This window comes from Dendrobates tinctorius, unplaced genomic scaffold (assembly GCF_039654945.1).
Source record: "Dendrobates tinctorius isolate UK_male_01 unplaced genomic scaffold, ASM3965494v1 ptg000019l, whole genome shotgun sequence".
NCBI lineage: Eukaryota > Metazoa > Chordata > Amphibia > Anura > Dendrobatidae > Dendrobates > Dendrobates tinctorius.
This window is the reverse complement of record NW_027361687.1, coordinates 35,197,712-35,222,917: the sequence shown is the minus strand read 5'-3', so window position 1 is coordinate 35,222,917 and position 25,206 is coordinate 35,197,712. Positions and strand designations below refer to the sequence as shown.

The 25,206-nt window shown below is 47.3% G+C and overlaps 1 protein-coding gene across 4 annotated transcripts in view; it reads right to left on the bottom strand.

Annotated features, from left to right (window-relative positions):
- NR1I3 (nuclear receptor subfamily 1 group I member 3) overlaps positions 1-25,206 on the bottom strand; it is a 73,184-nt gene that overhangs the window by 11,210 nt on the left and 36,768 nt on the right. For 2 of the 4 annotated variants that reach the window (XM_073566903.1, XM_073566904.1), the window contains exons 2-3: positions 11,029-11,143; positions 1,566-1,813 (exon numbers count right to left, since the gene is read on the bottom strand). In XM_073566903.1, the coding sequence (XP_073423004.1) occupies positions 1,566-1,813 (248 nt within the window). In that variant the 5' untranslated portion in view covers positions 11,029-11,143. Of the gene's footprint in view, positions 1-1,565; positions 1,814-11,028; positions 11,144-17,243; positions 17,267-25,206 lie in introns of those variants that run through there. The other 2 variants (XM_073566905.1, XM_073566906.1) reach the window with 2 other exon arrangements.

Sequence of the window (25,206 nt, the reverse complement as noted above, 5' to 3'; positions counted from 1 at the left end):
GATCGAATAGCTTTGGATAAGAGCTTATCCGAATAGCTATAGCGCTTCCCAAATAGCTGCATCGGTAACCTGGATACCTGGAGCGCTCCTGATAATCAGCTGCTCGGCGATGCACCTGCATGTGTCGCGGCTGTGTGACAGTCACAATAAACAGGCTCTCCATACATGTGTTGTGACTGTCACACAGCCTTGACACCTGCAGCTGCGGCGCCAAGCAGCTGATTATCGGGAGCGCTCCAGGAATCCAGGTTACCGATGCAGCTATTTGGGAAGCGCTATAGCTATTCGGATAAGCTCTTATCCTAAGTTATTTGATCAACCCTAGTGACAGTCCTGATAAGGTTCTGTTTCACTGGTGCTAGTGAAAGGGGCCTCTCAGCCTGTCAGGGTTGTGAGCGAGTGTGGTGCCACGTCAGTCACTGTGTGGGCCTCAGCCTCTCACTCCTCGTGCCTGCATATGCCTGTGAGAACAGTATCTGTGTAAAACTGTACCAAGCTGAGCTTACTTGTCCCCTGGGGGTGCGGAACGTCACGTTGGTGCAATAGAGGAGACCGTACCATGTGATCCCTCTGACGTAACAGTGATCTGAGGCGGGTTGGCGAGGTGTCGGTTCGTCACAACTAGAATATACCATAATCTGTCACAATGAAATATACTGTTTCGTAATATGCTATATTGTACCATAATGTACCACAATGTAATATGCTGGACATCAATATACCATATTATACCGTAATCTGGCAAACTGTAACACTGTACTGTAATATACTATAATACCGTAATCTGCCACAATGTAATATGCTATAATGTGCTGGGTTCTGCCACAATGTAATATGCTCTACTGTAATATACTATATTGTGCCATACTTTGCCACAATGTACTACACTGTAATCTATTATACCATAATCTACGACAATGTAATAGTATTTTGTACCGTAATGTACAATGTAATATGCTGTACTATATTACACCTTAATCTGCCACACTGTAGTAGAGTATACCGTAATATACTGTAATCTGCCACACTATAATATGCTGTACCGTAATATACTATGTGCCGTGTTCTGCCACAATGTAATATGCTCCACTACAATATACTATATTATACCGTTATCTACCACAATGTAATACTGAACTGTAATGTACTTTTATACCGTAATCTACCACAATGTAATAAACTGCACCATAATGTACTATTATACTGTAATCTACCACAATGTAATATACTATAATGTACTATTATCTGTCACAATGTAACATATTATACCATAATCTATCACATAAAATCCGTCCACCACTACAGATGAATGAGCGCTGTCCCTCACCTTCATCAGTGATTCACTTAAACTTCTATACCATATATCGGGCATTTAAACCCCTCCCTCCCTTAGTCAAGGTAGTCTAAATCCTGCCCATTTGGTGGTTAGGCTCACAGAATGATCATGGCTAAGTCAGGACTGTTGTCAGCTCCACCATCAGAGAGGAGTCAGACCGGACTCCTAGGAATATGGCTGCGATCTTTTCCGGGAGGGGACAGACTTGAGATGTGGTCGGAGCATTTACCTGAAAAATCCCTTACAGCCCTCACAGGTCAGGACGTGGAAGTGGTAGCCATTAGCCTTATCCCCGCACACAGCGCACAGCTTCTCCTCAGCGTCAGGGTCATTATCCTCACACTCAGGGCTCTTCAGGCTCAGAGCAGATGCCCCCATGGATTCACAGCTGCTGTTACTGTCCTCCTCGTACACCAGGAACATGGACGGGCTCCACTCTGCCCGAATAACGGATGCTGCCTGCTCCTCGGGATTCATCTACAAGAATCCGACCCCAATATTAGTATATATGAGCACCTGAAACTCACAGTCCCCCTCCTTATACTAAAGCACCAGCTCCTCATCCATCACTGATGACAACCAGCCTTTTAACCATGTGTGAGAGGTGTCAGTCTTGAGGTTATCAGGTGACACAAATGGTGATAGACAGTAAAAGTCCTATACTCCATATACAGTTGTGTGAAAAAGTGTTTTCCCCCTTTTTGATTTTCTGTTCTTTTCTATGTTTGTCACACATAAATGTTTCAGATCACCAAACAAATGTAAATATTAGACAAATAACACAAGTAACCACAAAATGCAGTTTATAGATGAAGGCCTTTATTATTAAGGGAAAAGGAAATACAAACCTTCGAGGCCCTGTGTGAAAAAGTGATAGCCCCTAAGCCAAATAACTGGTTGTGTTATGGTTGTGCCCAGTCTCTTTCTTCTTCTTCTTAATATTTATTTATATAGCACCATTGATTCCATGGTGCTGTACATGAGAAGAGGTTACATACAAATTACAGTTATCACTTACAGTAAACAAACTTACAATGACAGACTGATACAGAGGAGAGAGGACCCTGCCCTTTCGGGCTTACATTCTACAGGATGGTGGGGAAGGAGACAGTAGGTTGGTGGGTTGCAGCAGTTCCGGTGTTGGTTGAGGTGATATCTCCGGTAGTAGTGAGGAGGTCGCGGGGTCATTGTAGGCTTTCTTGAAGAAGTGGGTTTTCAGGTTCTGTATGAAGGATCCGAATGTTGTTGGTAGTCGGATATGTTGGGGAAAAGAATTCCAGAGAATAGGGGCTATTCGGGAGAAGTCTTGGAGGCGGTTGGGTGTGGAGCGAATAAGTGTGGAGGAGAGAAGGAGGTCTTGGGATGACCGGAGATTATGTGAGGGAAGGTATCGGGAGATTAGTTCAGAGACATATGGGGGAGACAGGTTATAGATGGCCTTGTAGGTCAGTATTAGTAATTTGAACTGGATACGCTGAGGGAATGGGAGCCAGTGAAGAGATTTGCAGAGGGGAGAAGCGGAGGAGTAGCGAGGAGAAAGATGAATTAGTCCGGCAGCAGAGTTAAGGATGGACAGGAGAGGTGTGAGGGACTTTCTTATGGTGGAGTCATGAGCCCTGACCTTAATTGAGGCAAGTGAGGCCTGCAGTTCTTTGGATTTTGTTGTTGGTCTTTTGTGACCTCTTGGATGAGTCGTCGCTGCTCTCTTGGGTTAATTTTGGTTGGCTATTCACTTCTGGGAAGGTTCACCACTGTTCCATGTTTTTGCTGTTTGTGGATAATGGCTCTTACTATGGTTCGTTGGTGTCCCAAAGCTTTAGAAATAGCTTTATAACCCTTTCCAGGCTGATAGATCTGGTTCTCATTTGTTACAGAATTCCTTTGGATCTCGGCATGATGTCTAGCTTTTGAGGATCTTTTGGTTTACTTCACTTTGTCAGGCAGGACCCAATTAAGTGATTTCTTGATTGAAAACAGGTGTGGCAGTAAACAGGCCTGGGTGCGGATAGGGAATTTGTTTTAAGGAGGGGCAATCACTTTTTCACACAGGCCCCTCCCTGTAGGTTTGGATTTCTTTCTCTTGATAATACAGACCTTCATTTATAAACAGCATTTTGTGATTACTTGTGTTATCTTTGTCTAATATTTACATTTGTTTGGTGATCTGAAACATTTAAGTGTGACAAACATGCAAAATAATAGGAAATCGGGAAGGGGGCAAACACTTTTTCACACAACTGGATACGTGATCTACCAGTTTCAGATTGTCAAATTTTTCAGACATTTATAGTGACCTGTATATAATAATCTGAACACTGCTGATATTGCTGTGTCTGGTTTATCGGGTTTTCCAGTGATGTGTAAGTCATGAATGATGAATGCAGGGTCTGGCAGCGGGTGGTGATGATGGTGCACGGGGCGGCAGCCCAGAACATTACTTCCAAAGCTCATGTAATATTTACACCTCGATCTCCACCTGGAGGGCGCAGGAAATTTCTCCACCATTTCTGGGTCATTGTGGATTTAACTCTGTAGCTCCTGGACGGATACAATAAGTCAACAAACACCTTATGAGATCTTAAAGAGGGTCTCCGATGTCAGAAACCCCTATTCACCCTCAGTGGAGTGATGGGGTTTAATGTCATCAGTGAGACTCTACAGCTAAGGATAGTGTGGACCCCCCTATATATTATAGCGAAGGCCCCTTTTTTAATGGCGTGTACCCCTATATGATAGTGCAGACCCCTATAGTATGGTGTGTTCCTCTATATGATAACACAGGCCATTATAGTATGGTGTGTACCCCTATATGATAGCGCAGGCCATATAGTATGGCATGTTCCCCTATATCACGGTTGGGGAACCTCAGGCCCCTGGGCCATTTATCAGGCACTGGGGCACATTCTCAGGGACTGCATTCTTGGGCAGGGAGTTGTACAGCATTTTGATTGCCACCAGCTCAATAATTTCATCTTGCTCTGTGAGCATACACACGCAGTGTTCACTATTGAACAATGAAAGATTACGTCCTGACACCAGTGCCAGAGTTAGGATGAACTTTGTGGGTGGAGTTTGTATGGCCCCCGAAGGATGGTATAAATATCCAAATGGCCCTTGGCTGAAAAAAAACATTCCCCACCCCTGCCGTATATGATAGCGCAGACCCCTATAGTATGGCGCATACCCTCTATATTATAACGCAGGCCACTATAGTATGGCGTGTAGCCCTTATATTTTAGAGCAGGCCCTTATAGTATGGTATGTACCCCTATTATGATAGCGCAGGACTCTAGTATGGCGTGTACCCCTTATATGATAGCGCAGGCCCCTATACTAGGGTATGTACCCCTATATTATAGCACAGGCCTCTATAGTGTAGCTTGTCCCCTTTATATTATAGAGCAGACCCCTATAGTGTGACGTGTACACCTTATATTATAGAGCTGGCCCCTATAGTATGGCATATACTGTACCTCTTATATGATTGCACAGACTACTATAGTATGGTGTGTACCACTATATGATAGCCCTTATACTAGGGCATGTACCCCTATATTATAGCGCAAGCCCATATAGTATGATGTGTTCCCCTATATGATAGCACAGGCCAATATAGTATGGTGTGTACCCCTATATGATAGCCCACGCCTCTATAGTATGGAGTGTACGTCTGTATGATAGCACAGGCCCCTATAGTATGGCTTGTACCCCTATATGATAGCACAGGCCTCTATAGTTTGCCGTGTACCCCTATATCATAGCCCAGGCTCCCAAATTATGGCATGTACCCCTATATTAGAACACAGGCCTTATAATAAAGTAAAATGAAAGCTGAGGTCTGGTTGGTTGCGTTGGGCAACATAGACCATATATTCTTGTGGCCTGATGGGTAGCAGAGGCGTCCCTGCTTGTACATTATCGGATGGCCCCTTATGGACATAGAACATACATGATAGCACAGCCGCCTTTATAGTTGGGCGTGTACCCTTATATTATAGCACAGGCCCTTATAGTATGGTGTGTACGCTTATATGACAGCACAGGCACCTACAGTATGGCATGTTCCCCTATACGGTAACACAGGCCCCTATGGTATGGTAATTAACATAGTCTAATGAAATGAAAATTGCAAACATCCAAAATACAAGAATAATACACACAACTCCAAAAATGAATGGAGAAAAAAGGATGATAATATTTTTAAATGGTAAAATATATACATATATACTGTATTATATTATGACCTACAATAATAATTGGTATACCAAAATTTCTGCAAAAATAAGAGGTCATAAATGTATATACCAAACCCCACAACAAATGTTCAAAAAAGAAATGTTTTTGTGTGAAAATAACCGTGGCATTTACTACATGTCCCTTGATTCGATATCCCTATAGTATGGTGTCTACTCCTATATGAAAGCGCAGGTCTCTATAGTATGGCATGTACGCCCTATATGATAGCCCAGACCCCTATATTATGGTGTGTACCCCTTTATGACAGCGCAGGCCCCTATAGTATGGTGTGTACCCCTATATGATAGACCAGGCCCCCATTGTATGACTTGTACCCCTATATGATAGTGCAGGCCCGTAAAGTATGGTGTGTTCCCCTATACGATAGCCCAGGCCCCTATAGTATGGTGTGTACCCCTATATGATAGCCCAGGCCCCTATAGTTTGGTGTGTTCCCCTATACGATAGTCCAGGATCCTATAGTATGGTGTGTACCCTTATAGCGCAGACCCTTATAGTAGGCTGTGTACCCCTATATCACTGCCCATGCCCCCAAACTATGTACCCCTATATTAGAACACAGGCCTTATAGTAAAATGAAAGCTGAGCTCTGGATCGTTGCGCTGGGCAAAATAGACCATATATTTTTGAGGTGTCTCTGCCTGTACATTACCGGATGGCCCCTTATGGACATAGGACATAAATAGGGTGAGTAATTCTGCCCCTTCACATCTGGAGGCAGCCACCGCGAGCAGCCTCCTACTGGCACCGAGCGCCAATTATGTGCCGCTTATTAGACAGGGTGAAGTCACAGATTAAGGACTGTGGTATAAACATGGTGAGGAATGTGTCTGGGCCCCCTTCCTTTTATATTGACAAAGATATATGACACATACGTGTGTGTGTGTATACAGTTGTGGCCAAAAGTATTGACACCCCTGCAATTCTGTCAGATAATACTCAGTTTCTTCCTGAAAATGATTGCAAACACAAATTCTTTGGTATTATTATCTTCATTTAATTTGTCTTAAATGAAAAAACACAAAAAGAATTGTCCTAAAGCCAAATTGGATATAATTCCACACCAAACATAAAAAAGAGGGTGGACAAAAGTATTGGCACTGTTCGAAAAATCATGTGATGCTTCTCTAATTTGTGTAATTAACAGCACCTGTAACTTACCTGTGGCACCTAACAGGTGTTGGCAATAACTAAATCACACTTGCAGCCAGTTGACATGGATTAAAGTTGACTCAACCTCTGTCCTGTGTCCTTGTGTGTACCACATTGAGCATGGAGAAAAGAAAGAAGACCAAAGAACTGTCTGAGGACTTGAGAAACCAAATTGTGATGAAGCATGAGCAATCTCAAGGCTACAAGTCCATCTCCAAAGACCTGAATGTTCCTGTGTCTACCGTGCGCAGTGTCATCAAGAAGTTTAAAGCCCATGGCACTGTGGCTAACCTCCCTAGATGTGGACAGAAAAGAAAAATTGACAAGAGATTTCAACGCAAGATTGTGCGGATGTTGGATAAAGAACCTCGACTAACATCCAAACAAGTTCAAGCTGCCCTGCAGTCCGAGGGTACAACAGTGTCAACCCGTACTATCCGTCGGCGTCTGAATGAAAAGGGACTGTATGGTAGGAGACCCAGGAAGACCCCACTTCTTACCCCGAGACATAAAAAAGCCAGGCTGGAGTTTGCCAAAACTTACCTGAAAAAGCCTAAAACGTTTTGGAAGAATGTCAGATGAGACAAAAGTAGAGCTTTTTGGGCAAAGGCATCAACATAGAGTTTACAGGAGAAAAAAAGAGGCATTCAAAGAAAAAAAACTCGGTCCCTACAGTCAAACATGGCGGAGGTTCCCTGATGTTTTGGGGTTGCTTTGCTGCCTCTGGCACTGGACTGCTTGACCGTGTGCATGGTATTATGAAGTCTGAAGACTACCAACAAACTTTGCAGCATAATGTACGGCCCAGTGTGAGAAAGCTGGGTCTCCCTCAGACGTCATGGGTCTTCCAGCAGGACAATGACCCAAAACACACTTCAAAAAGCACTAGAAAATGGTTTGAGAGAAAGCACTGGAGACTTCTAAGGTGGCCAGCAATGAGTCCAGACCTGAATCCCATAGACCACCTGTGGAGAGATCTAAAAATGGCAGTTTGGAGAAGGCACCCTTCAAATATCAGGGACCTGGAGCAGTTTGCCAAAGAAGAATGGTCTAAAATTCCAGCACATTGTAAGAAACTCATTGATGGTTACTGGAAGCGGTTGGTCGCAGTTATTTTGGCTAAAGGTTGTGCAAGCAAGTATTAGGCTGAGGGTGCCAATACTTTTGTCTGGCCCATTTTTGGAGTTTTGTGTGAAATGATCAATGTTTTGCTTCATTCTCTTTTGTGTTTTTTCATTTAAGGCTAGTTTCACACTAGCGTTTATGAGCGCAGCGACGGCCTGCGCACGGCCGCCGCTAAGCCCCGCCCCCTGCCGCGCCTCCGCCGGTAGCTCCGCCCACCGGCGCATGACGCTGCATCTTTATCACAGGGAGTGCAGGCCGTGCGCAGTATGCGTTTGGCGGCGCATGCGTCCTTTTGACGGTGCGCCGACCTGCGCCAAACGCAACCTGCTGCAGTTTGGTTGCGTCGGCGCACCGTCAAAAAGGCGCATGCGCCGCCAAACGCATACTGTGCACGGCCTGCACTCCCTGTGATAAAGATAGGGGACGCAGGGCGCATGCAGCGTCATGTGCCGGTGGGCGGAGCTACCGGTGGAGGCGCGGCAGGGGGCGGGGCTTAGCTGCGGCCGTGCGCAGGCCGTCGCTGCGCTCATAAACGCTAGTGTGAAACTAGCCTAAGACAAATTAAATGAAGATAGTAATACCAAAGAATTTGTGTTTGCAATCATTTTCAGGAAGAAACTGAGTATTATCTGACAGAATTGCAGGGGTGTCAATACTTTTGGCCACAACTGTATGTATGTGTATATAATATACATGTATATATATTACATAGTCTCCTTTATAATGTATATTGCCGTCCCTTATTACACAGTGCCCTCTTGTTATGAACAGCCCCATATCTTACATGTCTGATTATATAGAGCCCTGTCTTGTTAGGTGTATAATGCAATGATGGCTAATGGAGCAAGGGAAAGCTTCCTTTCTAATGGAGGAGATAATTGACTGGTAGTCTGGTCACCGGCTAGTCCATGAGCAGTCATTTTATATCTAACAAGAGAGGGGACTATGTGATAAAAGAGGGCGCTGTGAATAACAAAAATAACAAGAATACACTATGTAAGAGACAGCACTGTACATAACAGCAGAGGAAGCTATATAATAAGGGGACGGCACCATACACAGTGAGGGGAAAAAAAAGTATTTACTGTAGTCAGCCACCAATTGTGCAAGTTCTCCCACTTAAGAAGATGAGAGAGGCCTGTAATTGACATCATAGGTAGACCACAACCATGAGTGTCAAAATGAGAAAACAAATCCAGAAAATCACCTTGTCTGATTTGGCAAGATTTATTTTGCAAATTATGGTGGAAAATAAGTATTTGGTCACCTAAAAACATGCAAGATTTCTGGCTCTCACAGACCTGTAACTTCTTCTTTGAGAGGCTCCTCTGTCCTCCACTCATTACCTGTAGTAATTGCACCTGTTTGAACCTGTTATCAGTATAAAAGACACCTATGCATAACCTCAAACAGTGACACTCCAAACTTCACTATGGTGAAGACCAAAGAGCTGTTGAAGGACACCAGAAACAAAATTGTAGCCCTGCACCAGGCTGGGAAGACTGAATCTGCAATAGGCAAGCAGCTTGGTGTGATGAAATCAACTGTGGGAGCAATAATAAGAACATGGAAGACATAGAAGACCACTGATAATCTCCCTCAATTTGGGGCTCCATGCAAGATCTCACACTGTGGGGTCAAAATGATCACAAGAACGGTGAGCAAAAATCCCAGAACCACACGGGGGAACCTAGTGAATGACCTGCAAAGAGTTGGGACCAATGTAACAAGGGCTACCATCAGTAACACACTACGCCGCCAGGGACTCAGATCCTGCGGTGCCAGACGTGTCCCCCTGTTTAAGCCAGTACATGCCCGGGCCCATCTGAAGTTTGCTAGAGAGCATTTGGATTATCCAGAAGAGTATTGGGAGAATGTCATATGTTCTGATGAAACCGAAGTAGAACTGTTTGGTAGAAACAAAACTCGTGTTTGGAGGATACAAAATGCTGACTTGCATCCAAAGAACACCATACCTACTGTGAAGCATGGAGGTGGCAACATCATGCTTTGGGGCTGTTTCTCTGCAAAGGGATCAGGACACCTGATCCGTGTACATGAAATAATGAATGGGGCCATGTATCGTGAGATTTTGAGTGCAAACCTCCTTCCATCAGCAAGGGCATTGAAGATGAAACATGGATGGCTCTTTCAGTATGATAATGATCCCAAGCACACCGCCAGGGCAACGAAAGAATGGCTTCGTAAGAAGCATATGAAGGTCCTGGAGTGGCCTAGCCAGTCTCCAGATCTCATCCCCATAGAAAACCTTTGGAGGGATTTGAAACTCCGTGTTGCCGAACGACAGGCCCAAAACATCACTGCTCTAGAGGAGATCTGCATGGAGGAATGGGCCAACATACCACCAACAGTGTGAGCCAACCTTGTGAAGACTTCCAGAAAACATTTGACCTCAGTCATTGCCAACAATGGATATATAACAAAATATTGAGATGAACTTTTGTTAATGACCAAATACTCATTTTCCGCCGTAACTTGCAAAATAAATCTTGCCAAATCAGACAAGGTGATTTTCTGGATTTGTTTTCTCATTTTTAATCTCCTATTTGTGTTTTACCTATGATGTCAATTACAGGCCACTCATCAGTGGGAGAAATTACATAATTGGTGAATGACTATATATTTTTTCCCCATTGTATAACTAGTCAGGATGGTACGTAATAAGGGACAGTGTTATACATAATAAAATAGGAAACTATATAAGGACGGTGTTATACATAATAAGTGAGTACACTATATAGTAAGGGATTGTGCTGTACATAATAAGTGATTACACTATATACTAAGGGACTGTGCTATACATAATAAGGCTACATCCCTGTATTTGTGTGCATTGTTGTGTGCTGCCTGCTTTTACAGACGCATTGAGCATGTCCTAATCTGATCCTCAAAATCAGATCAGAATAGAACATTCTCTGACCCGTACGGATCTCATTCTCAGAGCCATGATTTTCACGGATGTGTGAATGGACCTATAAAACTCCATGAGCCAGTGTTCCGTCTGATAAAAAAAACCTGGAAGCACACGTACATTTCACACACGTGAGAATGTCTAGAATAAGAGATATTACAGATAACATTATCACTCCACGTCACACAGTACAGATACAGAATAATATCTACATCCAGGCACTTACCGCTGACGTCTCGTCTGATTAGAGCCGCTTTCTGCTGTTTCTTCTCCATCTGGTCAGACCTTCATGTTGACATCTCCCAGCCACGACTTGTCTTGTCACGGTTATCTTTGCAGCTCTGAAAACAACAAGGTCACATACATTGTATACATACTTGTGTCTCCCCCCGAATGTACCCTGCCATTAATATACTATTAGCCATGCACCATAAAAAATATAGTGATTAGCAGCACTGTGAACAGAAAATGTGCAAAGCATTACAGTACAGGGAAAGTGAATGAGATCCCTGAAGTCACATGCACACGCTGCTTACCTTTTCTTTGTAGATTTGCAGCAATTAAAATCTGCATAATATAATTTTTTACAGTGTATTTCACCCGTACTAATGGGGAAAAATACATAACAAAAGCATGGCAAAAATGTGGGAAAAAAATAAATGTATTTTACGCAGCTTTGTTCCTGCCAACACATTAGTACATGCAGCAGAATTTTCTCCTGCAAATCCTGAACATGTGCATATGGCCTTAGTCCCTGTCCTGTGTCCCCATCATTCATTATAAGTCCTTGATAGCGTCATAATGAATTTGGGGGTGGAAGAAGACGCCATCAGATACTGAGCCTCCTCTGCCACCTCCCAATTCATTACAAGTCCCTGACAGCGTCTTCTCCCACATTTCAGTTCATTATAAAGGGTCCTATGCACCTTACCGCCTCCTCTCCCACTCCCCAATAAGTTTTGGCTGTGTGCACACACTGCGGAATCTGCTGCGGATTGATCCACGTGGATTTTCTTTTCGGCAGGTCAAAAGACCTGCGGTTTATCTGCGGATTAGCCTGTGGTTTGACATGTCAATTCTTTCTGCGGTTTAGAAACCGCAGAAAATCCGCACGGAAAATTCCGCAGCATCTGCACTGCGGTTTCCATTTCCCATAGGGAATAATGGTACTGTACACCGCAGGGCCAAATCCGCTGCGGATCCGCAGCAGAATCCGCAGCGTGTGCACACGGCCTTTAAGTCCCCGATAGCATCACAATGAATTGTGAGATGGAGGAGGACGATATCAGGTGCTTAGCATCCTCCATCACCACCCAATTCAGTTTACATCCATATCTAAAGTCTTTCACATCCCCTTGTTCGTAAGTCCATTATAAGTCCCCCTTCCTCCCATCCCAATCCCCCACACCCCTCATTGTCCTCTCCCCCACCTCCATCAATGCCTTCTCTACCACCTCCATCATTGTCCTTTCCACTACCTCCATCATTGCCTTCTCCCCCACCATCCCATCATTGCCCTGCCCACCACCATCATTGTCTATTCCACCACCACCATCATCATTGTCCTTTCCACCACCACCATCATTGCCTTTTCCCCCACCACCCCCTCTCCATCACACACATCATTGCCCTCTCCACCAGCTACATGCACACACCACTCACCTCGCAGCACATACACACACACCTCACCTCTCCGCATGTTCTCTGCAGCATCTTCATCGCCAGCAGCTTTCTCTCTGAAACAGCCATGCGCTGAATGCTAACATTATCCAGCCACGCCGCTGTGTCAGACAGGAAGCGCGGGCAGGAAGCAGGACGGATCCCTGCAGCTCTGCTGCCATTCTCTCCTGTAGGCAGCGGAGCTGCAGGGATCGCCGCACATGAGGGCAATCTGGCCATGCCCCCCCCCCAGAAGCCTCGGGGCCGGATAAACAAGTCAGATTGCCCTCAGTGTTAGCTGCCCTGCAGGGGCCCCCCTTCCACCTCCGGGCCCCGATGCAGCCACACCAGCTGCACATGCGGTATGTTCACCCCTGGTCTTTAGCGCTCAGACAAACCCATCCTTATTATGACATTGATTATGATTTATTAATTTAGGAGGCCTGTCAGCCACGGTCTACTGACCTCGCGTTATACTCTCCTTATTGTCTGTTGCCCGCGTGTTTACAAACTTGTGAATACCAGAAAACCGGATCCCCCACATTCACCGCTCAAATCTCACAGACCCTTGTGCACAGTTTCTTAAAATGGAAAAGATTAGCGCACGACCCAGGTCGCAGCACGAACACTGATCACATGAACAATTCACCCCGAGAAGTAGACTGTCGCGTCCGTCTGCAAGTCTGGGCTGCAGACAGACAGCGCACCGAGTAGCACCGACACCCTTTACCCCTATACAGGGATCTGGATTTACTGCAGAGCCCAGGAAGCGCTGTCTGAACAGGAGTAGAGTGCCAGAGCAGAACGGTCGCAATAGAACAGCAGGAAGGGAGCCAAAAATGGAGTCGGAAACCAGGCGAGCAGTGGAGGTACAGAAACGGCAGGCAGAGGCAGAGTCGAGAGTCCAGGCAGAGGTCAAAAACCGGGAGAGTAGCGGAGGTACAAAATCGTCAGGCAGTAGAGGGGGTCAGGAATCCAGGCCAAGGTCAACGTCAGTAATCAGGAGAAATGCAAGGTACAAAAACGGCAGGCAACAGAGTAGTCAGAAGTTCAGGCTGAGGTCGGAGTTAACGATAGGCAATCACAAGTAACACGTAGGGGAACCAAGAATATATCCGGCGGCTTGCAAGCCCAGTCCCAAGGTATTTGAGGAATCAGGTCGTCCCTCACAGGCTCCCGGGCTGGTGATGTCATCAGGACCGCCCCCAGGACCAGACCTGATGATGATGCACCAGCCCCTTCATGACAGAGAGAGGAGCGGAGTCTGCGTCCAGTAGACGCCTGCGCAGAAGCCCTTTTATTGTTGCCGCCCTCACTCGGGCGCGAGCCACGGCGCCTCCTAGTGGTTGAGGGCGGAACAGCAGGCCCCGAGATCGACGACGACATGTCAGTCCGGCGTCTCCTGGTGGCCGAGGCCTGGACAGCAGGCCCCGAGCCCGAGGGCAGCGTGACAGTCCGTCGCCTCCTAGTGGCTGAGGGCGGAACAGCGGGCCCCGAGTCTGACGGCGACGTGACAGTACCCCCCTCTCCAGGTTTCAAAACCCGGTTTGTCAGGGTGAAGGAGATGAAATCTCCTAATTAATGCCTTGGCATGGATGTTCCTTGCGGGGACCCAGGACCTCTCCTCCGGGCCGTAGCCCTTCCAGTGTACAAGATACTGTATGGAGTCTCTCACAAGGCGGGAGTCAAGGATACCCTGGACTTCATACTCCAAGGACCCTCCGACCGAAACAGGAGGAGGAGGGGACTGGACAGGGTGAATTGGGGAGCGATACAGTTTGAGGAGAGACTTGTGGAACACGTTAGGTAATTTAAATGACTGCGGAAGTTTCAAACGGAAGGCTACCGGGTTAACCACTTCTATAATTTCATATGGGCCGATAAATCTGGGACCCAGTTTGGCAGACGGTACTTTCAGTTTGATGTTTTTAGTAGAAAGCCAAACCTTGTCCCCAACCCCCAAGTATGGCCCCTTGGACCGTCGTTTGTTTGCAGCTGAAGCCTGTCTAACTTGAGCCCCTTTCAAATTCGTATTTACTTCAGACCATATTGTTTTCAAGCGATGTATGTTTTTCTCTACCCCAGGGAGCTCCGACATCCTAGCCGAGAACGACCCAAAGCGCGGATGCAATCCAAGGTTACAAAAAAAAGGGGTAGTTTTAATGGAGTCCTGGTAGCGATTATTTAAGGCAAACTCAGCCAATGGCAGATGTTCTACCCAATCGGACTGGTGTCCTGACACGTAACAACGTAGGTATTGCTCCAGAGCTTGATTAGCACGTTCGGTTTGCCCATTGGTTTCGGGGTGGTAGGCCGAGGAGAAGGATAACTCAATACCGATGCGTTTACAGAACGCCCTCCAGAATTTTGAGACGAACTGGGTACCCCTGTCGGACACAATATTTGACGGAACACCATGAAGACGTACAATGTGCACAAGGAACAATTTGCTCAAGGTTTCGGAGTTAGGTAAGCCAGACAGGGGAATAAAATGGCACTGTTTGCTGAACCTGTCTACCACCACCCAGATACATGTTTTCCCATCTGAGGTCGGCAGGTCCGTGATGAAGTCCATGGAGATGTGGGTCCATGGACTCTCAGGGGTGGGCAAGGACTGAAGCCAGCCAGCAGGGCGATTATGGGGGATTTGGCGCGGGCACAGACTTCACATGCTGAAACATAGTTCTTACAGTCCTTGACCACCGTCGGCCACCAAAAGTTCCTAGTTACCAACCTGGTGGTATTATTGAGCCCAGGATGACCTGCCAGAACAGAGTCATGTGACTCTTTAAGAACTTTAAGGCGAAAGGAATTCGGAACAATTTTTGGGGGGGTGTAGTGTCAGGAGCTCGTTCCGGAGACCTACGGATCTCCTCCAGAAGGTCCAAGGAAACTGCCGACACGACGATCCCATTGGCTAATATCGGAACGGGTTCACAGTCTTCGGCTTGTGTGGGGCAAAAACTGCGAGAGAGGGCATCGGCCCTCACATTTTTCGTGCCAGGGCGAAAGGTGATTAAAAAAATCGAACCTTGAAAAGAACAAGGCCCACCTGGCCTGCCTGGAATTCAGTCTTTTAGCTGACTCCAGGTAGGTCAGGTTTTTGTGGTCTGTAATGACGGTGACCTTGTGTTTGGCGCCTTCGAGAAAGTGACGCCATTCCTCGAAGGCCCATTTGATTGCTAGTAATTCCCGATTCCCAATATCATAGTTCTTCTCTGTGGCAGAGAACTTTCGGGAAAAAAAAGCACATGGGCGCAGCTGAGTGAGGGCTGCAGTGCCTTGCGATAGCACTGCTCCCACTCCGACTTCGGAGGCATCCACCTCCACAATAAATGGGCGGTCTAAGTCAGGTTGTACTAAAACCGGGTTGGCCACAAAGCATTCTTTTAACGTAGAAAATGCTTGAATGGCCTCGGGATTCCAGTTGGCCACGTCCGCCCCCTTCCGGGTTAGATCCGTGAGTGGCTTGGCAATCTCAGAAAAACTCCTGATAAACTTACGGTAGTAATTGGCAAATCCCAAAAATCGCTGCAGTGCTTTCAGCGATTTGGGTTGCACCCACGCCTTAATAGGTTGGATCTTGGCAGGATCCATGCGGAACCCCCTGCCTGAGACCATGTACCCCAAAAATTGTACCTCCTCAGCGAAAAAGACACATTTCTCCAACTTAGCAAACAAGGAGTTCTCCCGCAGTCTCTGCAGTACTGAACGGACGTGTTGAGCATGTGTCACAGGGTCAGTGGAGTAAATCAAAATGTCATCCAAGTACACAACGACATACACACCACAGATGTCCCTGAAAATATTAACAAAGTGCTGAAACACTGCAGGAGCATTGCTGAGTCCGAAAGGCATTACTAGGTACTCAAAGTGACCAAGAGGTGTATTAAACGCTGTTTTCCACTCATCGCCGTCTCTTATGCGGATTAGATTGTATGCCCCCCGGAGGTCAAGTTTAGTAAACCAACGGGCTCCAATTAGCTGATTAAAAAGATCAGAGATGAGTGGAAGCGGGTACTGGTTCTTTATAGTGATTGCGTTTAATTCCTGGTAGTCAATGCAGGGTCTGAGACCACCATCTTTCTTCTCTACAAAGAAGAACCCAGCTCCAACTGGTGAAATAGATGGTCTAATGAACCCCTTTCTTAAGCTATCCGCTATGTACTCATTCATGGCCTGACGCTCTGGACCAGAGAGATTAAATATTCTCCCTTTTGGAAGACGGGCATCTGGAATTAGGTTTATAGGACAATCATACTCTCTGTGGGGCGGTAGTTTCTCAGACTCTATAATGGAAAAGACATCTCCATAATCCCTGAGAGCAAACGGTATGAAGGGGTGTTTTTTTAGCTTGGTTTGATTTACTGCTACAGACATGCAATTATCCTGGCATTGCGAACTCCAGCGCACCACATCACCCAGGTGCCAGTCAATGACAGGGTTATGTTGACGTAGCCACGGCATTCCCAAAATGACTGCAGAAGATAGATTGTCCAACACAAAAAAGGAAATAAGCTCAGTATGTAGTGCTCCTACTGACATAGTTATCTTAGCAGTAACAAATTTAACCCCCTCCTGAATAATGGATGTGCCATTAATAGCCGTGGTTTTAATTGGAATATTAAGTTTCAGTAGTGGGACACCAAGTTTTTTAGCAGCAAAAGAGTCCATAAAATTCCCTTCAGACCCGCTATCGACATAGGCTTTTAAACACAGAGAATCCTGACCAAAATACAATGAAATAGGTAGTAAAACTTTGGCCGCATCTGCGGGCAATACCTGAGCCTCTGCGCAACCATAGCCAGAGCTGCTCAGAGGCTGATGTTCCCGGGGTACGGATCTCTGACGTTCGGCTTTGTCCCTGGAGTCTCCTAACTGCAGCATGCTCGAGCAGGAAGGTGAGACTGATCCTCCAGGCTGTATACTGAGGCTTAGTAACAGGTGTTTTAGGCCAACAATCAGCTCAGGCAAGAGAGGAAAGGAAAAAAAATTCAGAGAAACTGTCTTTATATAGGTGTGATATATATATACATACAAGAGACAGTTTTATTTGGGCCGGATATAATGTCGCGTCCGTCTGCAAGTCTGGGCTGCAGACAGACAGCGCCCCGAGTAGCACCGACACCCTTTACCCCTATACAGGGATCTGGATTTACTGCAGAGCCCAGGAAGCGCTGTCTGAACAGGAGCAGAGTGCCAGAGCAGAACGGTCGCAATAGAACAGCAGGAAGGGAGCCAAAAATGGAGTCGGAAACCAGGCGAGCAGTGGAGGTACAGAAACGGCAGGCAGAGGCAGAGTCGAGAGTCCAGGCAGAGGTCAAAAACCGGGAGAGTAGCGGAGGTACAAAATCGTCAGGCAGTAGAGGGGGTCAGGAATCCAGGCCAAGGTCAACGTCAGTAATCAGGAGAAATGCAAGGTACAAAAACGGCAGGCAACAGAGTAGTCAGAAGTTCAGGCTGAGGTCGGAGTTAACGATAGGCAATCACAAGTAACACGTAGGGGAACCAAGAATATATCCGGCGGCTTGCAAGCCCAGTCCCAAGGTATTTGAGGAATCAGGTCGTCCCTCACAGGCTCCCGGGCTGGTGATGTCATCAGGACCGCCCCCAGGACCAGACCTGATGATGATGCACCAGCCCCTTCATGACAGAGAGAGGAGCGGAGTCTGCGTCCAGTAGACGCCTGCGCAGAAGCCCTTTTATTGTTGCCGCCCTCACTCGGGCGCGAGCCACGGCGCCTCCTAGTGGTTGAGGGCGGAACAGCAGGCCCCGAGATCGACGACGACATGTCAGTCCGGCGTCTCCTGGTGGCCGAGGCCTGGACAGCAGGCCCCGAGCCCGAGGGCAGCGTGACAGTCCGTCGCCTCCTAGTGGCTGAGGGCGGAACAGCGGGCCCCGAGTCTGACGGCGACGTGATATAGACATTGAGAAGTGTGTGTGTGTGTACATATATAGACGAGGTGAAATAATAAATTATGTATAATAATAAGAAATGACACAGGGGAAATGTATTGAACACATTAAGAAAGAGAGGTGTAGAAAACCATAGAAAGTCCTGACACCAGCTGAAATCCATCAGTAATTAGAAAGCAATCCTGCCACTTAGTGAAAAATAATTATAAGCAAAACCAGTAAATTGTCTCAAGATCTTAGCAACCTTATTGTTTAAAACCATACAGATGACATTGCACACAGAAGAATTTCTAAATTACTGAAGGCACCTATCATGATACCAGTGCTGGTGGACCGGCACTTCTGGGGTTAATGGTTTGATCTCAGTGCAGACTCTTACCTGCACACCTGGGACTTATTATGGTGGCCTCTCATTGGTTCTGGGAAAGCTTCTTATTGCCCCAGGAAGCTCGCATCCCCCATCAGTTATACTTTCGCGCTTGGCATTGTGTGGTGACCCCTGAGTGTGTTTGTGCTGTGTTCTGGTTGCTTGATACTCTGTGTACAACTCGGTCTGTTCTCTGGATATTGCTTGTTGGATTCCGCTTGGTACCTTCTATGTCTGTTTGGTTTTGACCCCTGCTTGGCCCCGACTATCCATTCTGTCTCATCCCTGGTACTTTACTGCTATCTCTGTGTATGACCTCCGTTTTGCCTGACTGAGTATTTCTGTATAGTGTCCTGCCATCTCTGAAAGCAGGACGCTAAGCCCCGCCCCCTTGCAGTCACATGACTGTAGGTCCTTCACTGCTTGCTAAACTTCAGCGTCCACAGGTCCTGTGTATCTCTACTTTCCGGCTGTACCTGACCCCTGGCCCCCCTACAGTGCGGGTGAGTCCCTGCTCAGCGGAGGCTGCACGCCGGCGCTGGCAGGATCCTGACATTATAACTGACGTTTTTGGGGGGTTTTTGTGCAGAGAATTAAGGATCCCATACAGTCTCTGGCTGACCTGATGAAAAATCTGAGTCAGATGTTTCAGGGTTTATCTCTGGAGCAGCAAGCTCTGGCTCGTTCTCAGCAGCAGATTTGTGAGACGGTGCGAGGGGCCTTATCTGCTGGGTCTCCGGAGGCTGGGGTGAGGGATGTTGTTCTGGTGTCCCCAGAACCACCTGTTAAACTGCCTGACTTTTTTTCTGGGAACAAAAAGGAGTTCAGGGTCTTCATGGAGGGGTGCAAACCTTTTTTAAGTTTGAGACCACGTTCCTCTGGGGATGAAAACCAGAAGGTAGGGGTCATTATGTCTTTATTAAGAGGGTCCCCACAAGCTTGGGCTTTCTCCCTTCCTCCCACTGCCCCTGAGAGAGTGTCTGTGAAAGCATTCTTTGAGGCCCTCGGGCACATTTATGATGAGCCTGACCGAGTGCGATTGGCAGAGGACATGGTGATGAGTGTCTGTCAGGGGAAACACTTGGCTGAGTGGTTTTGTACTGAATTCCGCCGCTGGGCCGCAGAGATTTCTTGGGACGATGCCGCATTCTGAGGACTCTTTCGCAGAGGCTTGTCCGAGCGGCTGCAGGATGCCTTGGCGTTACATTCCCCACCTAACTCTCTCGAGAACGCCATGACCCAGGCTGTCCGGATGGACCGCAGACTGCGGGCCAGAGGGGGGATGCAGTGGAGACTCCATTGTTCCCCAGTGGAAAAGAGACTGCCCCTGAGCTCATGGACGTAGGCGCCCTCTCCCTGAAGGATACGGAGAGGAAACGCCGGAAGGACAAGCAGTTATGCATTTACTGCGGTAAAACGGGACATTGGAAAAGGGAGTGTCCTGATTGCCCGTCTTCAACCCGGTCGGCGGGAAACAACTAGGTCTGGGTAGTCAGCGGGGAGACTACTCAGACCCTCAGGTACCCTTTTCCTCGTTTTCTAAAGTGTTACTGCATGTGGAACTGTTGGTGGACGGTTGCTCTTTTCCCTCTACAGCCTTCGTGGACTGCGGATCATCGATTGATCTCATTGACTCCCAATTGGTCAAACGCTGCAAGATAGGTACAGTTAGGCTCAAGGTTCCGATCAAGGTGGTGGCCATTGACTCCTCTCCCCTCACTAAGGAGGGAATTCTCTTTATGTCTGACTTGTTTTCGCTCAGAGTGGGCACTACTCATGTGGAAAACCCAAGTTGTTTGGTTCTGGACAATCTACCTGCAGGGTTGGTGTTGGGCATGCCCTGGTTACAACGCCATAACCCAGTTATTAACTGGAAAACGGGGGAGATTGTTCAATGGGGGTTTAATGATTTTAAGTTGTGTGATAAATCTGCACTGCTGGTTGAACCCGTTAAATCTGTGTCTGTATCATCTGTCGAGCTGGAAGGTATTCCGGAATGCATGAAGGACTTCGAAGATGTATTCTCTGAAAGCGAGGCCGAGACGTTACTGCCACATAGACCCTTTGACTGCGCTATCGAGCTGGTCCAGGGGCTAAATTACCTAAAGCCCATGTTTAATTTATCCGGCCCTGAGCGCTTGGCTATGAAGGAGTACATTGCTGAAAGTCTGCGCAAGGGACACATACGTCCTTCAGTCTCACCTGTGGAGGCAGGTTTCTTTTTTGTAAAAAAAAAAGATGGCGGGTTACGTCCCTGTCTCGATTTTAGGGAACTTAATCAGATTACTGTACGGAATACGTACCCCCTTCCGTTGATTCCCGATTTGTGTAACCAACTATCAGGGGCAAAGTGGTTTTCTAAACTGGGTCTTCGGGGGGCATATAATTTGATAAGGGCCCGGGAGGGGGATGAATGGAAAACTGTGTTCCTCACGTCCGAGGGACTGTTTGAAAATTTAGTCATGCCGTTTGGTCTTACCAATGCCCCCGCCATATTTCAGAATTTCATCAATGTGGTATTCTCGGATCTCATTGGTCGTTTTGTCGTTATCTACTTAGATGATAGTTTGATATACTCCTCCGACAGGCATTCTCATCTGGAACATGTATGAACTGTTCTCCAAAGACTGAGAGAAAATCATCTGTATGCCAAATTGGAGAAATGTGTATTTTGTGTTCAAGAATTGTCTTTTTTGGGATTAAGTGTATCCTGTGAGGGTTTTCGCATGGACCCCAAGAAGGTGCAGGCCATTGCGGATTGGGTGCAACCCCGAGATCTTAAGGGTCTTCAGCGCTTCTTGGGGTTCGCCAATTATTACCGCAAATTTATCCGGGGGTTTTCGCAGGTGGTCAAACCTCTCACGGATCTAACATGCAAAGGTGTGGATGTGAGAAGTTGGTCCTCGCTCGCAAGAGAGGCCTTTACGACTCTGAAAAAATGTTTTATGTCTGCTCCTGTGTTGGTACAACCAGATCCGTCCAAACCATTTGTAGTGGAGGTGGATGCCTCCGAGGTGGGGGTGGGGGCAGTCTTGTCCCAAGGGCCTGCCACTCTTACCAACCTCAGGCCATGTGCTTTCTTTGCCAGGAAGTTCTCTGCTGCTGAAAGAAATTATGATGTAGGCAATAGAGAGCTTCTTGCGGTCAAGTTGGCGTTTAAGGAGTGGAGGCACTTTTGGAGGGGGCCAGTCACCCGGTTACTGTGAACACTGATCACAAAAATTTGTCATACATTGAGTCTGCTAAAAGACTAACGCCCAGACAGGCCCGTTGGTCGCTTTTTTTTTCTCATTTCCAGTTTACCATTACATTCCGTCCAGGGTCAAAGAATGTCAAGGCTGACGCCTTATCTCGTAGTTTTCATCCTGTGTCTGCCCCTGAGCCACCGTCCTCCATTCTGCACTCTGGGGTGGTGGTAGCAGGGATCTCGTCTGAATTGGAACAGGAAATTGAGGGGGCCCAGTCGTTGGCTCCTGCGGCCAAGCCAGGGGGCAAGTTGTTTGTCCCAGAGCAACTTCGCCTTAAACTCTTGCAAGGGTTCCTCGAATCCTAGCTGTGTGCTCACCCTGGTATATCAGCCACGCGACTGGTGGTGGCTAGGATCTTCTGGTCGCCTACCCATGGTTCTGATATAAAGAAATTCATTTCTAGTTGTGGGGTCTGCGCTCGTTCTAAAAGCTCCCATAGCCGGCCGGCGGGGGAGCTGATGCCCTTGGCAGTTCCCGAAAGACCATGGACCCACCTGTCCATGGATTTTATTACCAATCTTCCCTCTTCCAGGGGTAATACGGTGGTATGGGTAGTGGTGGACAGATTTTCTAAGCAGGCTCATTTTGTACCCCTGTCCGCATTAACTTCTGCTGAGACCTTATCCAGATTGTTTGTGCAGCATGTGGTCCGCTTGCATGGGGTACCCCTGAATGTGGTGTCTGATCGTGGTGTGCAGTTTGTGGCTAAGTTTTGGCGTGCTTTTCTGCAAAAAATTAGGGATATCTCTGTCCTTTTTGTCTGCATGCCATCCTGAGAGTAATGGTCAGACGGAATGCACTAATCAGTCTCTGGAACAGATCCTCAGGTTTCTGACTTCTGCTAGACAGAATGACTGGTGTGATATACTGCCGTTGGCTGAATTTGCCTTCAATAGTCAGGTGAGTCAATCCACTGGTATGTCGCCTTTCTTGATCAACTATGGGTTCAGTCCTCATTTTGGTGAGTTTTCTCGTCTGGATTCGGGGTGTCCCGGGGCTGAGGACTCTGTCCGGCGGTTAAAAGATACATGGGCAGAGGTCCAGCGGAATATATCTAGGTCTCAAGGCAGGTATAAGTTTTTCGAGGACAGGAAACGAATACCTGGTCCCATGTTTCAGGTTGGAGAGAAAGTTTGGCTCACCACGCGAAACATTAAGTTAAAGATTCCGTACAAGATTGTGGAAAAAATCAATCCAGTGTCTGTGCCTTCCACCCTCTTTCAAGATCCCTAACGTCTTCCATAGATCTCTACTGAAGCCTTTTGAAGCAGTCCGGGGAGAATCCGAGTCCGCTGCTCCTCCGGTTTCGGTTGAGGGACATGTGGAATATGAGATTGGTTACATCGTAGATTCCAGGTTGGTACGGCGGTCAGTACAGTACCTAGTTCATTGGAAGTGGTATGGGCCGGAGGACAGGTCCTGGGTGCCTAAAACAGAAGCCGCGGAGACACCATCACATGTTTCTCAACGCAAGCAATGGACAGCCAGGTCTTTGTCCGGGAAGGAACAACCACGGGAAGGGCAGTCTCCAGTGAAGGAAACCACCTATGCCAAAACATGGTATCCATCCACATACAGCTGTTTCGGGGTATTGCCCCTCATCAGTGTGGAGTAGGAAACTGGCTGGTAGGAGCAATGCCTAGTAAAAAGACTATGAAAAGGAGGATGAATGAACTCATGGAGATCAACATCCGACACTGCGGAGACACCATCACGTGTTTCTCAACGCAGTGATTCTAGAGCACTGCCCCCATCCCTTATGGGAAATATGTAAAACATGCAAAACAGAAGCCGCGGAGACACCATCACATGTTTCTCAACGCAAGCAATGACCAGCCAGGTCTTTGTCCGGGAAGGAACAACCACGGGAAGGGCAGTCTCCAATGAAGGAAACCACCTATGCCAAAACATGGTATCCATCCACATACAGCTGTTTCGGGGTATTGCCCCTCATCAGTGTGGAGTTCTGTTTTGCATGTTTTACATATTTCCCATAAGGGATAGGGGCAGTGCTCTAGAATCACTGCGTTGAGAAACACGTGATGGTGTCTCCGCAGTGTCGGATGTTGATCTCCATGAGTTCATTCATCCTCCTTTTCATAGTCTTTTTATTAGGCATTGCTCCTACCAGCCAGTTTCCTACTCCACACTGATGAGGGGCAATACCCCGAAACAGCTGTATGTGGATGGATACCATGTTTTGGCATAGGTGGTTTCCTTCATTGGAGACTGCCCTTCCCGTGGTTTTTCCTTCCCGGACAAAGACCTGGCTGGTCATTGCTTGCGTTGAGAAACATGTGATGGTGTCTCCGCGGCTTCTGTTTTGCATGTTTTACATATTTCCCATAAGGGATGGGGGCAGTGCTCTAGAATCACTGCGTTGAGAAACACGTGATGGTGTCTCCGCAGTGTCGGATGTTGATCTCCATGAGTTCATTCATCCTCCTTTTCAAGGTCCTGGGTGCCGGCCCGATTGATGCATGCGGATCGCCTGGTTCGTGCTTTCCATGCTAGGTACCTGGGCAAGCCAGGGGGTCCAGAGGCCCCCCGTTGAGAAGGGGGTACTGTCATGATACCAGTGCTGGTGGACCGGCACTTCTGGGGTTAATGGTTTGATCTCAGTGCAGACTCTTACCTGCAAACCTGGGACTTATGATGGCCTCTCATTGGTTCTGGGAAAGCTTCTTATTGCCTCAGGAAGCTCCCATCCCCCGTCAGTTATACTCTTGCCCTTGGCATTGTGTGGTGACCCCTGAGTGTGTTTGTGCTGTGTTCTGGTTGCTTGATACTCTGTGTATGACTCGGTCTGTTCTCTGGATATTGCTTGTTGGATTCTGCTTGGTACCTTCTATGTCTGTTTGGTTTTGACCCCTGCTTGGCCCCAACTATCCGTTCTGTCTCATCCCTGGTACTTTACTGATATCTCTGTGTATGACCTCCGTTTTGCCTGACTGAGTATTTCTGTATAGTGTCCTGCCATCTCTGAAAGCAGGACGCTAAGCCCCGCCCCCTTGCAGTCACATGACCGTAGGTCCTTCACTGCTTGCTAAACTTCAGCGTCCACAGGTCCTGTGTATCTGTACTTTCCGGCTGTACCTGACCCCGGGCCCCCCTACAGTGTGGGTGAGTCCCTGCTCAGCGGAGGCTGCACGCCAGCGCTGGCAAGATCCTGACATCACCAGTGAGCAATGTTGGACAAATAGTCAGAATTGGA